The 15,390-nt window shown below is 37.0% G+C and overlaps 2 protein-coding genes across 3 annotated transcripts in view; both read right to left on the reverse strand.

Annotated features, from left to right (window-relative positions):
• The window catches only part of LOC117108973, a 12,154-nt gene extending 9,347 nt beyond the window's left edge, over window positions 1–2,807 (reverse strand). Inside the window, exon 1 of one of the 2 annotated variants that reach the window (XM_033251179.1) lies at window positions 1,643–2,807. The gene's annotated coding sequence lies outside the window, so the exon portion shown is untranslated. Of the gene's footprint in view, window positions 1–1,572 lie in introns of both variants that reach the window. The other variant, XM_033251177.1, reaches the window with a different exon arrangement.
• A 2,587-nt stretch (window positions 2,808–5,394) lies between these two features.
• Window positions 5,395–15,324, reverse strand: LOC117108938. Its single transcript, XM_033251125.1, has 5 exons — window positions 13,853–15,324; window positions 13,039–13,157; window positions 8,659–9,487; window positions 7,522–7,660; window positions 5,395–7,058 (listed from the first exon to the last, which is right to left on the reverse strand). Exons 2-5 carry the CDS (start codon window positions 13,082–13,084, stop codon window positions 6,744–6,746), a joined length of 1,329 nt encoding a protein of 442 aa, XP_033107016.1. The 5' UTR covers window positions 13,085–13,157; window positions 13,853–15,324; the 3' UTR covers window positions 5,395–6,743.
• Between the last annotated feature and the right edge of the window lie 66 nt (window positions 15,325–15,390).

Genomic DNA, 15,390 nt, shown 5'->3' on the forward strand with positions numbered 1-15,390 from the left:
GGCCTACAGTAGCCAACGTGTTTTCGTTGAATTGACAGTGGCTGGTTGTATAACTATTCTGAAGACGATAGAGTATGTATGAATTGTTTAACTTTCTCGGCCACTAGTAATTCCTGATGCTTAGCCTTCAATTTTAACTCTTCTATTTTCGAAATCGACGATGATGATGATTTATCATTCTTTAATCCATTCCAACTGGTCATTGATTCGGCACAAATTTTGCTGTTAATTGTCATCGGCGCGTCCCCGACAGGTGAAACGAACAGCAGATGTGGTTTAAGAGTCTTTATCGACGCGGTTTGTCTGGGAGATTCGTTTGACGAACCTCGACAGTACATCCAAGTGGACTTACTTTCATGCGGAGAGATTTTGTAACTTTCATTGCCATATCGATGGGACAATGAGAGATGTGTATAAGAGACAGGGTTCGAACCTTCGCTGTGAATTTTGCTTCTGTCCTTAGGAAGGGCACTTTAATTTCGATTGTCTCACTCTCTCTCTCTCTCTCTCTCTCTCTCTCTCTCTCTCTTCATAGAAGTATAAGGGGTACCTGTCAGCAATACCCTGTTTACTGATGCAATATTATGGTGTGCTTCAAAGGCGCCTGTTCCAATAAATGCGCATAGATTCCATGACAATATGCGCGTTATAAATCTTATAAGTCTACATTAAAAAATGTTCACTGAATTATCAGTTATTGATCGTCATCATTCTGTTCGTAAACGACGAGTTATCTTAATTGACATGAGGTTGCTATGCGATGAAAATATTTCCCACGAAATGAGATACAGGCCCAGAATATTATCAATTATCACGGTCAAAATTCCATACCTACTTGGCAACTGTGTAATTTGAAGTAGGAGTCTGATCCGCCGTGTTTAAAATTACAATCGTAAATTGAAAAACAAATACAATACAAAGTCAAACTAGTGATATAGCTATAATTAGTGGCATAACGTCATGGGGCCCCGGGGGCGAATTTTGGGGCTCTAACTTGTCAGGTGACAAGTGCGTTCTTGCGTGAGTGAGTGGTTTGCGTTTACGTTGGTATAAGCGAGACCATTCAACATTGGAATCAAAACATTTTTCCCCCAATACTGTGTACATAAATTAAAATAGGCATGTTTTTGCTCGTTACATGCAACATGCGTACATTGTCATTTGCGAGTAGGCCTACCATTAAAACTTTTAATGTTACGAGTACTTACTTAGCGCCTTTTTCTTGTACATGTATTGCGGTTAAGATGCGCTTGACAAACTTTTTCCTTTGCCCTTTGTTATTTTGCTGGTAATCTGCGGGTGCGCGCACACGTCTAATCCACACTGGGGTTGGGACCAGAACACCAGGGTACCCCCCCCCCCCCACCGTCTACACGATTTAGTTTATGTGGCCTACACCGGGCCTAGGTTATATAATAATCTTAAACCAGAGAACTCGGTTCTACTACATACAGCTTGGGCAACGGTCTCGAACCACCGCCTAATCCAAGGCTCCGGGTCTGGTTTATTACCATATGGCGCCCCAGCATTAACCACTCAGCCACACTTCACTCGAAAAATGTAACAAAATACCTGACTCAACATGTGAAGTATACTCCTAAAGCCTGGTTTCCTGTCGACGTAAGAAGGCAGATTTACTTACGACTACGTCGTTTTATCGTAACAAAATGCGATTTAACAGGAAACCGATTGCGACCGGTGCGTTGTGAAATCGACGTAACGTAAGGTTAAATCGTCGCAAAGCAATGTTGGACAGGAAACCGTTGTATTGAATTTTCATGCGATACGTCGATTTTCCACGATTTGACAGGAAACCGCGATTCAGTGACTTATGCTTGAGTGATCATGCTTGCGTTGCCTTGTGTTACGTCTCTTATGAAAGTTGACTCCAAAACAATCTGTTGCGTGCGCGTCATTCTGATGTTTAGATCACCATAGAGTCGCATCGGCCTGCGACCGTCGGGCACATTGAGTACACCTAGCATTAGGAGTGATAGAGGGACGCAGACCAATTAAAAAGGCACTTGAGCGGAGAGCCGAAGTGGTGTGTGCACCAACGAGCCTGGACAAAAATATTGAACTTCCATGTTAAATGAGCACAAGCCCGGAACAAACAAATTTCCAAGCTTGAAAGGAGTCCCATTTCCATCCTTGCCCTGGGTGCCCAAACAGTAGTTACGCCCCTGAATATTAGTATAAGTTTGCAGTACAAGGCAACGACCAACCAATGTTCGGAGACGATGACAAACAATAACAACAATATAATAAGAAGAAATAGTATTAACCAATGCTGTTTTAATTACTGTCAACTTTTACAGTGTACAGCATCGCAAAATTCATCGCACTAGATAAAACTTTCGTTTTCTGCATTACAAGATGATAGAACAATTTCCCCTATTCCTTTGAGTGAATAAATGTTTGTGCATTGGGTGGCCTACAGTAGCCAACGTGTTTTCGTTGAATTGACAGTGGCTGGTTGTATAACTATTCTGAAGACGATAGAGTATGTATGAATTGTTTAACTTTCTCGGCCACTAGTAATTCCTGATGCTTAGCCTTCAATTTTAACTCTTCTATTTTCGAAATCGACGATGATGATGATTTATCATTCTTTAATCCATTCCAACTGGTCATTGATTCGGCACAAATTTTGCTGTTAATTGTCATCGGCGCGTCCCCGACAGGTGAAACGAACAGCAGATGTGGTTTAAGAGTCTTTATCGACGCGGTTTGTCTGGGAGATTCGTTTGACGAACCTCGACAGTACATCCAAGTGGACTTACTTTCATGCGGAGAGATTTTGTAACTTTCATTGCCATATCGATGGGACAATGAGCTCATAGAACGTTCATTTGTTTGTTCATTGTTTAGAATGTTCGGCCAGTGACTTGGTCGAGCGTTTCCAAGTAAACCGTTCGAAAATGTCATCATCGATGGTGTATCGCGTGACCAAATATTCATCGACGATGATAACCTTCTGTCGGAGCACACGGATAATACCCTATCGCGGGCTCCGATAGACGATGGAGTTGAAACAATACGACGCCTGCACTTTGGCGGAGGTCTGACGACACTGGCGCTTTTTCTCGATACAAGAGGCGGGGTCTCCAGCCCAGCAACCTGCCGCGCAGTGAAAGTTTGTGTCGTGCGTGCCTTGGCGAGCCGTACGCTCTCTAGCTCCTTTCTTAGTACACTCATCTCTGTGTAGTGTTTCACAGCCTCTATGTGATTTTTTGTTGTCATCTCGTTGAATATCACCTGTAGTTTTCTTTCCTCATTTTTGATAGCCTTTTGAGCTCTTGTCATTTCTTGTGACAAATCAATAATCTTTTTTCCACTTGTTGTCATTTCATATCTTTGTTAATTATAAACGACAACAAGCGTAACACTCAGACTATTAAGTTTATTTAAACCCTACAACTAACAATCGGTAGGATACTTAACGAATAAAATAACAGACAGATGGTGAAGTATAAAATTCCAATTGAATAATCGTGATCCGACACTGGTGCATGCTACTCGTACAATTTCATGTAACAAACATTCTTAACAAAAAACTTTGTACGCTCTGTGGTGATCAATATCTCAACTCACACTATTGTCGCACTATTCGACAGAACACATGAGAATACCATTTACCCATATATCATCTCGCATCTCAATCCCTTCGAGCATTTAAGTATAATGTGGTTGTTCGGTTCCACCATTACAGAGATTGAAGACGCTACAGTAATTTCAAAACCAATTAAATCCAATCCTCATTAACGCGAGCCAGACGATAGCCTATAATCATTAGGCTAATATTGAACCATTCGCCCACGAAGACGATTGTAAAACGCAGAATTGATCGTAATGTATTGTCAGAGTGTAACTACGACGCAGGCTGCTACACCGATCCGGCTATATAATGGTTGCCCTTTTAATATCCTTTTCTCTTTTTAAATCACGACAGAATAATTATTCTTCAACCCGTCCGATAATTCACTGCACAAGAGGAGTGGTATCAGCTTTTCATTTGACAGGAACATGAAAAGTCCATCAGTCATCGTTAAGATGTGTATGCCGAGTAAACATTTCGTCATGAAGTGGAAGACCCAGAGGATGAAGAGAAATTGATTATCAACAATCCTACCACTCGCGGTTTGAAGAGGGTCTATCAATATTCATATGTTAATTCATGTATGTTGATCAGAATATACGTGTTGGAGCTTGAAGATGCTTAGCACTCGGGTAATTGGCTGTGCACACATTGTTAACCGCCAGTACCGTTATTTTAAAGTGTTCCTCTCACGATTGTTTAGACCGACTGTATTCTTTAGCTCACAGACTCAAATTACCTTATTTTCATTTTTTTTTTAATTTAATATTTTGTATGCATGTTTAAAGATTTAAACTAATGACATTTTTGCCCTGTGCTTGGCGTTGGTGTGCTACAGCACCCCCCGAGACTGTCGTCTGATCAAATGCACGTGACAAAAACATTACTTAAAGCAGCTCCCGTAACATTTAATGTTCCTGGATAACAATTTCACGTAAAGGTTGATGACATTCATCGAAGCATGTAAGTAATTGTCGTAACGATGCGTTTTAAATGAGCGTTTCAATATATAGATAGGCCTACAAGCTTGTCGTGATGAACTCTGAAAACCTATCAAATATTTAAAGAAAAAAGAATTTATCTTCAAAGGAACGAATAAAACGCAATAAAAGCCATTCAATGGTCACTATTTGAAAATTCGATGTAGATAATAAAATACTACTAGTGGTCTTTTATGTTTCTTTATCGCTCATTCAGTTTTCCTGTGTATCAACTTGATATATCCATCAATAAAAATGTCAACAGAAGATGTTAAAATTGGAAAAACAAAGAAACTTTATGAAGAATTAAAAGTCTTCGTTAACTCCAATTTCTGTAGGCATTCTGCAAATAATCCACAAAATCGTGCATAATCCGACACTGCCACTTAACGTTATATCAACCGCTCAGGTATTCGTCTCTGATATTTTGCACTGTTATCGATTCAGACAAGTTTTTGTTCCAAATTCAAAATATATACCGTACTTAATGGTAGGCCTGATGTAAAAAAAATTGAATATGGCCAGCTGTGTTTGCACATTAGATAAGATTAGAGCATACTTCTATCATACAATTTTTTGTTGTATTTATGTTATATTATTCTGTCAACATTCTTTTTAGTAATTGTTATTAAATAGGCCTAATTACACGATACGATGGAGTAAAGTTTTGTACAAAAGGTCAAACCTTAGACACGCATATCTAAGTTCTCATTATTGATCGATAAAAATTTATAGGCGCTTTTCGCTGAAAATGTGAATGGCATTATATATTTACGATATTAGTCATGTCCGAAATAAAGTATTACCAAAAAAATATACCAGTTTTAGTCTGCATTTATTGCTATAATAAGTTGTAATAATTACGACTTTTGCATAAAAAAAATAATACTGAGTTGTTCATTGCATTCAATACTATTGCTAACTGATCGAAAATTACACATGAAAACCTCAACAATTGACATAAAGTCATTCAATTTAGGCACATCTGTGATTTTGATCATCTCATCGAAATGTAGGCCTACAACAAATAGTTATGATAGCGGGTATAACTATAAAAACGTAGTTTAAAAGTACGTATAGACCTACTTAAGTGTGTACGCCTCATAAGCGATAGCCCTTATGATGATAGTTGTGAGAAGATAAGGGTTTGAGTTAGAGTTATTGTGACCGATAGTAACGTTATTATATTGCACTAGCTGACAAGAACCACGGTCAAAAACGTTGCTTTTAATACAGTTACTTCTTACTAAGTTACATATTTTCATAATAAAGTTCATTTAATCAATATTAATGCTAAAATAATTGAACACAATATATATATCACCTTAAATTTAAACGTAAACAAAATAGACATCATTAATTGCACTGATCACAGCAGAACAAAGACAACATATGAAAATATAATGAATAAATAATCGGAAATTAAGAAAATAAAATTTTGTTCGTAAGACCTCTAACCTACCTGTGCAATAATATGAGAGCCTGAATGTATTACAACATTCTAAAGTGCTAACTAAGTATAAAGCTTATAAAAGCATTATGAATTCTAACCACCAAATTAATGTATAGACATTTGTGCAAAAACGCCACCGTGCTAATATATGCGTAACTAAATCATTTTCATCGCGTATTTTAATGAAATACTGTTTGCCCAAAATTTTCTTTCTTTGGATGAGCACTGTATACATAGTGTATTTATTCGAATAAACCCCCCACCCCGCTTTGAATAAACGCCCCTATCGAATAATAAACGCCCACTCCAGAGCCTCATTTGAAATAAAAGCCTCCCTCGAATAAACTCGCCAAATGACTGTAAAACTAATGGAAGCAACATCATTCTCAACACATTATATTCATTTTCTACTCCAGTAGACATTTTTGCTAACTTAGTTAAGATCAAATTATCTTAATGATCATACAATTTGACGGTAATTATGTGTTGTAGTTCCACATTTACAGTGAAATTAAGGGGCGTTTATTTGAGTACCAATAGTCCCTATATGTATCTATTTTACACTAAAAAAATAAACGCCTTACCCGAATAAACGCGCCGGGGCGAATTTTCGAATAAATACGGCATTTAAAACTATGCGAAAAGACTAAATTAGGGAGGTGCTATAAGAGTTAGACTAAAGTATTTTTTCTTATGAAGCAAATCTTTTTTATCACAATTTACTCCTGAATTGCAACTTTAACTTCGTACATTTTTCTTGCTCTTCCTCTGATCTCAGTGTTTCCATGGCAATTTCCAAAGCAGAGCAGATGTTGTCAAGGTGATGGTATGATACACGCTTGTGAACAGGTAGATAGACTACCCTCTCCATCAGGGAATGGGCCTCCCGTGGATGCAACGTTGAGGAAGGAGCTGTCTTCCTTAAATCTGATTGGTCGGTTGCTGTTACTACACATAGCGATGTAGTATCGCCGTAAGCGTCGACACCAAGCTTTGATAAGATTTTGATGAATTTTGTTGGATTACTCTGAAGAAGAGAATAATGTATTTTGATGGTATAATGATGGTCATCTAATAATCGCAGATCGTAAACATATGTAGGTTTACAATTCTTAGCCCAATGCTATTAAAAAAAATATTAATAGGCCTATTTAAAAAAAAAGTTTATATCGCTCCAATCTCATGCTATTCAACTCTGCTTTTAATCGAGAAAGAAGCTTTTTGAATGTGGAAATTGGTAATGAATTACTCTTTAATATTATGGTTATTAGACGGGTCATTTTAATAGATATAAGCTTAAATACTGCACAACAGAACATGTTATCTGATAGGCGCAACAAGGGGATCACGCGCATGTCCCATAGCAATTTTACAGTCCGGCCATGTATATCGTCATATTGTGGAACCTTAATTAGCAACATTCCAAGAGGCGGGTTTAGCAGAACGGTTCATTGTAAATTGGTCAAAAAGTTTCCTCCGTGTCGACTTACCACAAGTACAGGAAATAGCCAATAGTTTGCCGATATATTCTCTGATCCAACAATCATACTTGGATTTGGAAGTTTCTTATATAAGTATTCATATTTCTTCATCCCTTCTTTGAAAGCCTTTGGGTTAAACTGCTGCAACCTAAAAAGAAACAATAACATAATTAATTTGATATTAGATAACATGAACACAACCTATTATTATTATTCGTACTCTATAACCTATGTTATCTATGTGTTCTTGTGAAACATAAAATACAGAACAATAAGCCCCTATTTATGTTTTTGTGCGCTATCAAGCGAGAAAATGATGGCTTTGCAATACTCAAAAAATAATAATACACAATTAATTTAATTGTTCTTTACATAATCGTGTCATTTATTATCGTATTTTACTTGAATAAACGCCTTTCTTTTAATAAATTCCCTCTCGAATAAACGCCCCCACCCCCACAGTCTCATTTGAAATAAAGAGGCGTTTATTTTTTCCTCGAATAAACGCCCCCACCCCACCAAATGACTGTAAACAAAACTAATGGAAGCAACATTATTCTCAACACAATCTATTAAGTTCTACTCCAGTAGAATTACATTTTTTCTAACTGGGATCAATAAGTCTGATCACGCAATACACATTTTGGCGGTAATTGTTGTGTTGTAGTTCCACATTTACAGTAAATTAAGAGGCGTTATTTGAGTTTATAACATATCCATTTTACACAACAAAATAAACGCCTTCCTCGAATAAACGCCCACTCAAAACCCCTCCCCGACAATAATCGCCCGGGGCGTTTATTCGAATAATGGTATCTATTTAAGTTCGGAGCTAGCAACTTTGACACGTAAAGCATTCAGATTAAAATGAACTGTAAATTTGATATAGTATTGTGTGTGTAATTATAATAATAATAATAAATTGCTATTTTTATATAGCGCATATTGCAAGAACTGCCTCTATGTGCTTAACAACAACTAAAAAGGATTTAATAAGAAAAGTATAATAAATATAGGCCTAGTAATAAAAAGGTGTGGTGGCAAAGCAGTACATTAATGTCAACCATATCCGCCTCAATCCCACACATTTACCTGAGGTGGCGTGAACAATGACAAATAACAATAACAATGTGGACGAATCCATACCTTCTGTACATCATGAACATTAATGCTGTGGATGGTTTATGACGTATTTTCTCAATCAAATCCTTTGGGAATGAGTGTAAGAGATGAACAAATATTTCCTTGTAATCAGGATATAGTTCACGTGCAATGATGCTTCCATATAATGTAATACATGGTATATTTACAAATGGCATTAATATTGCATACTTTAAAACTCGCTTCATGTACTCGTATCTGCTCTGTAAAGGATACGTCTCGTGTAAGGCGTTCATCTTGTCTGCTAGGTCAGGGTCATGAACTTTGACCAGGGAGCCCCCAAAGGCGGTTGAGTGTTTGATGATTCCAAAACTGAATAAAGAAATGTCTGCCCTGGCATTGCCAAGCACTTCCAGGCCACTGAACGATTCTGCACAATCTTCGATGACATCTAAATTATGTTGCTTAGCAACAGATATTATATCATCTATATTAGAATATCGACCATAAATGTGGGCTATTAAAATAGCGACAGTTTTTTGTGTAATAATCTGTTTCAAGGTATCCACTTTTGGTATCAAGGTACTTATAAGGATATCCCAGGGTACCACATTTAGACCATGATGCTCCAGTATTGCGCTCATACTTGGGATATTCACAGAGGTCATTATGACTTCTGACCCCATGGGGTACTTTTTGACGCGCAAGTACAGGTCAAGTCCTGACCTCACAGACAAACACGGGATCACATCATTTATATTGTTGAAGTTCTGGAATATATCCTTCAGCTTTCGTTTGATCTGTTCTCGGTTCTCACGATGATCTGACCTTATCGTCATGGAAACAGCTGCTAAAACGTCAAGCCATGATGCATCTAGAAATTACGTATCAACAACAACTGTTAAAAAAATTCTAAAACAAATATTGTAATTTCCATTCTTACATACCATAATAAACAGAAAATACGACAACTGCAGAGGCATGATAATTAAAAATATACAAAAACAAACCCTAGGTTGTAAATAATCATTCATGAGCAGACAAAACTACAAGAGGGCTTAAATGGTAGGCCTACTATTGTTCTTTGTAATGAACAGTGGCTATGATACGGTACTCGATAAGAGAAATTGATGCCTCTTTTATGCATTTAAATATTATTGGAACGTGGATTTATATGGAAATATACTATGATTTCAACTTGATACAGTATATATAATTATTAGTCTATTAATACAGGGGCGGATCCAGTAGGGAACGGGGGAGCACGTGCCACCCCCACCCCGTTTTGCCACTAAATTTTGAAAATTTCATTGCAAATCAATGTTATTTGCTTCTCGCTTACCTATTCTGAAACTGTTGTTTGAAAAATTCTGGATCCACCTTTGTATTAATAAACTGTATAAACATGATTTTCGAATAAATATCTTTATGTATCCGACAATATGTACGGTACTGTAGGCTTTTTAAAAATGTTTGTGTAATGTATAGAAGGTATAGGCCTACTTTTATCTATCGTTTGGACTTAAACTTGATTCTGCTGCTTCAATAATTTTATAGTATCCGGAGATTCTAGTAAGTTTTAAATATTAGGATAGACCTATATATTTTATCATCTCAATGTTTGATTTGAATGTGGGATTGTTCTCTAAAGGTTATTACAACCAGTATTTTTAATATGATTTCAGTAACAGTGGCAGATCCAGGAATTCGAAAGAGAGGTGAACCAGGGAGGAACTTTCACAGACCGAGGAACTACCCACCTCAGCCCCACCATAGTTGGGGCTGAGGTAAGAAAATTTATGATTAGGGCATCTCTAGATCATTTGAGGAAATAGTACCTCTCGAGATGGCCGGAAATGACACTTTTATATAGTAAAATTCATCATCATCACATTATCATTATAGTCAAAATGAAACGCCAACAAATTTCTCATGATTTTTTATCAGGGATCTATTTAATATCCAGGACAACTTAGGCCTAATTACAGCTTACTAAGCTTTAACTATACTATATTATGATCAACAAATCACAACTTTTTTTTCGCATTTAGCACAATCTTCTTCACTTTTTATTGCTATTAATATTATCAATTATTACTATCGTCATCATCATCATTGTTATTATTATTACTATTAGTAGTAGTATTATTAAACAAACATGATCTTTTATCAGGGATTTTTGGCAACCATAGAGATCTTATTAATGTGTGTGTGATATACCATAGAAAAAAAGCTTAAAAACATTGTCTTTGAGTATGTACTTTACATAGTCCTACTTCAAAAACGTGATTCCACAACCACCTTAGCCCCACCCCATGGCTGGAGCTGAGGTGAGAAAATTTGAGGAAATAATACCTCTCGAGATGGCCGGGAAATGACACTTTTATATAGTAAATTTCATCATCATCACATTACCATTATAGTCAAAATGAAACGCCAACAAATTTCTCATGATCTTTTATCAGGGATCTACTTAATATCCAGAACAACTTAGGCCTAATTATAGCTTACTAAGCTTTAACTATATATACTATATTATGATCAACAAATCACAATTTTTTTTTTTCGCATTTAGCACAATTTTATACTTTTTATTGCTATTAATATTATTATCAATTATTTATATCGTCATCATCATCATTGTTATTTTTATTATTACTATTAGTAGTAGTATTATTAAACAAACATTTAAAGAAACTTGCAAAAGGATAAAAACGAAATTGAACCACAGTATCGCATTTCTATTTTAAAAGACCCGGCCTGAGATTTATGGATTTAAAATTTTTTTAAAATCACGCTTAGGCCTATGTATTCTATTAGGCCTATGTATATAACGTGTACTGATGCATATTTACATGTTTAGAAGTATTCATTTTGAGTGATCCCACGAAAGAATTTGTATTGGCTCAAGAATAAGCTTTAAAATTTTAACACTGTGTACAAAGGGGGGGGACCGCAGCTCCCACGGCTCCCTGGATACGTCCCTGGTCTCAAGCAGATTGGAACTTATTATTACGGAACCCCTGCGGAAGTTCGGGTTCCCGTCACATTTTAAACGGTTGGTTGTAACAATAAACTCGCAAGACTGCTCGCGACTACTAGATTCTACAAGTACGTGGATGGCTGGGTTGTTTTGGTCGGAAAGGAGAAATTTTCTCTGTGAATTGATTCTCGAACGAGATAAAGAAAGCTCCCAATGACTCAAGCTACTGTATACCGTTTTTATATTTTTAATAAAACCAATTTCTTCTAATTTCAAATACGATTTCCCCTGAATTCGTTATTACGCAAGTGCTAAATTCGTGACACATTTATGACCTCGCATGTTTTTCTGCAAAATGCGTTTCATCCAATATCACTTTGAAGTGATGCGTGACGGTTGGTGACTATGGCATAGATAACTGCCGGGCCCTAGGTAAAATTGGTAAAAATGCACCTGATCGGACAGAGACAGAGCCTCTAGTGGGGTCTACTCAGAGCGATATAAACTTTTTTTTTAAATAGGCCTATTAATTTTTTTTAAATAGCATTGGGCTAAGAATTGTAAACCTACATATGTTTACGATCTGCGATTATTAGATGACCATCATTATACCATCAAAATACATTATTCTCTTCTGCAGAGTAATCCAACAAAATTCATCAAAATCTTATCAAAGCTTGGTGTCGACGCTTACGGCGATACTACATCACTATGTGTAGTAAAAGCAACCGACCAATCAGATTTAAGGAAGACAGCTTCCTCCTCAACGTTGCATCCACGGGAGGCCCATTCCTTGATGGAGAGGGTAGTCTATCTACCTGTTCACAAGCGTGTATCATACCTGTCTCTTATACACATCTAGATGTGTATAAGAGACAGCAGAAAATGAGTGCGTTTACCAGTACACTGATATGGCCGACAAGAGGACTATTGTTCCATACGCTAGCCTGTTCATTGGTAAGTTTTGTTCTTGTTAAATCTTTAATTTAAAATTATCAGTAATACGAGGCGAGGCTTACTACATCTGTTAATACTGAAATTATATCAAAAATACTGGTTGTAATAACATTTAGAGAACAATCCCACATTCAAATCAAACATTGAGATGATAAAATATATAGGCTGTCTCTTATACACATCTAGATGTGTATAAGAGACAGGTATAGATATAGGTATAGGCCTACTTTTATCTATCGTTTGGACTTAAACTTGATTCTGCTGCTTCAATAATTTTATAGTATCCGGAGATTCTAGTAAGTTTTAAATATTAGGATAGACCTATATATTTTATCATCTCAATGTTTGATTTGAATGTGGGATTGTTCTCTAAATGTTATTACAACCAGTATTTTTGATATAATTTCAGTATTAACAGATGTAGTAAGCCTCGCCTCGTATTACTGATAATTTTAAATTAAAGATTTAACAAGAACAAAACTTACCAATGAACAGGCTAGCGTATGGAACAATAGTCCTCTTGTCGGCCATATCAGTGTACTGGTAAACGCACTCATTTTCTGAATGGTTAATTAGCGGACAGATGGCACTGAGTTTTTAATATCTACTTGTGATGAAACAAAATACGTCGTTCACTACTAGCACTATAGCTTTATCAATTTTAATCATTAATTTATTAAATGCAAATGTGCGTTGGGCGTAGAGTGTTAAGAAATTCATTGTAATTATCCAATGCAATAAAATCCAATTGATTTTAATCATATTAGTTACCTCATCACCCTACACATGGGTGTTGGCTGGGCCCGGCCTTGAGGGTGCAAAAACTTGTGAATGTGTAATAAAATAACTCTATTAATAGTACTTTCCCTTACAGTTTTAATTGCCACTGTGGGAAGGAGAGTTCCCACCCCAGCATATCCTGCTACACGGGGAATAGCAAAATCAATAACATTTTTTAAACAGGTTCTATTTTAGTTGTTCGAAATCGACAAGTTAATCAATAAACAATTATACTCTACAGTAGGCCTACCGGTAAATCGTACAAACATTTTTGTCCTTTTACTCATATTAGTAAAGGCGATGTCGAGGTAGTAAGAGGGGGACCTTTTGTGAAGAAGGGAAAGTGAATGGCGCTAGTAGAAAGTGGTGGGTGGGGGGAGAGGGGTGGTATGTTGTGGGCGCATAGAGATTCCCCCCCCCCTCCACCCCCAATCACCTCATAGGCACGCCAGTGAATACGGTATACTACCTATTCATCTTCTTTAATCGCATTTTAGAATACAAATAAACTGTACTTACAGCTAATTCAGCTAGGCTACAGCTAGCTATGAGTACGAACTTCCCGCTGAATAGACGAATGCAGACGCCTTGTTGTATGTTAGCGATGACATTCGATACCATTTGTTGAAAAACACCAGCGTGAAAAAAAAAAACAGTGAAAATAATACATTCGCTGCAATAACACTGTTAAAAATACGTAGACTTTTATTACAATTTTAACGACGAATATTCCTTTTAAATCATATTACGAAAATCTCTACATGTCTCATCTGTCGTAACGTATCGCGTATAGAAAACGTCGTTCACGCTCTAGTAAAAACAAAACACCGCTTCTTCATTGATTATGTTCGTCATGTAATATTCCCGACACTCCAACAATCCTTGGTATAATACATCACTTTGCATCGTTTTTCCCCGGATAGTATCACGTTCTTATAATTTCTACTCCTACTTCTCTTTTATGTTACAGTATTTTAGCCGAGGATTATTTACTGAAATATTAATGTGCTTCACGAACAGTCATCTTCTATCCATAGGGCTACTTAACATTCTCAAGGCTAAGAAATACTTATTGTCAGTCACTTTTTCAATTCATTACATTTTTCTTTTACATGTAATAACCCATAACCCGCAGCGTCATTGTGCTGAATTGCGCATGGGCCGTAGAGATGCGTTATTAGTTCACGTCATTCCACGACGACGGGAGCTAAATGAAACAGAGAATCGGAGAGAACCCCCCCCCCCCACTCTTCTGAAAGATGCAATGTGTTCTTTAAAGTGCACAAAAGCCAAGAAGTATAGACTGGACCTCCCGTTTTAAGTCCTCATCCGAGAAAACTGTACAAGAAAGCGGCTTGAACCAGCGCTGATGTTAAGGCTATACAGTGGCGGCACTATAAGGGACTATGAGGGGCTACAGCCTCCCTGTCGGGGGAAGTTAGAAGATTCGTTGGTGGATAGAAAAAAATTATATTTAAAAAAAAAACAAATTTAGGTGAAGCGTCTAGCGGCTTATTTTCAAAAATTTTCTCAACGGCCCAAACACAACTCTTTCCCTGCCTGTCGGGGGAACTGACCTTTCATCAGGGAAAATCCTAGCGCCGCCACTGGTTCTAAACCAACTTTCTTTCAATTATCATCATCATCATTTTGCTGTGCCTTTGTCCACAGCATAATTGATACACTTTATTTGCTGCTATTTTCAAGCCAATTTATTAACAGTAAGCAGTAGCGGATTCAAATTGGGGGGGGGGGGCTGTGTGGAGCCACCCAGGTCCACCTCCAAAAAATGGAGAAAAAAAAAAAATTACCTGTAATGTATATTCAAATTTAAGTCTGAGGGTGAAATTTCCGGCTATCTAGAGGTGCCATAATCATAAATTTTCTTACCTCAGCCCTAACCATGGTGGGGCTGAAGTGGTCTAGTCCCTCCCTGGATCCACCTCCATTAAACTTCCTGGATCCGCCAATGGTATCTTGTACAGTATATTTCATTGTAACCATATCATTTTTTAAAACTTTACAGTATTGTACCTGACAAAGAAAATGAAATAATT

Source organism: Anneissia japonica, unplaced genomic scaffold, assembly GCF_011630105.1.
Source record: "Anneissia japonica isolate Jap-2015-1 unplaced genomic scaffold, ASM1163010v1 scaffold987_len1640505_cov201, whole genome shotgun sequence".
Classification (NCBI taxonomy): domain Eukaryota; kingdom Metazoa; phylum Echinodermata; class Crinoidea; order Comatulida; family Comatulidae; genus Anneissia; species Anneissia japonica.

Bases quoted from the DNA above. Each gene is read 5' to 3' on its own strand.
- LOC117108938 (XM_033251125.1), bottom strand. From the start codon at position 13,084: ATGGCCGACAAGAGGACTATTGTTCCATACGCTAGCCTGTTCATTG. The intron at 9,488-13,038 runs GTAAGTTTTGTT...CGTAATTTCTAG, and splicing joins ATACGCTAGCCTGTTCATTG to ATGCATCATGGCTTGACGTT. The intron at 7,661-8,658 runs GTATGGATTCGT...GTTTCTTTTTAG, and splicing joins ATGTTCATGATGTACAGAAG to GTTGCAGCAGTTTAACCCAA.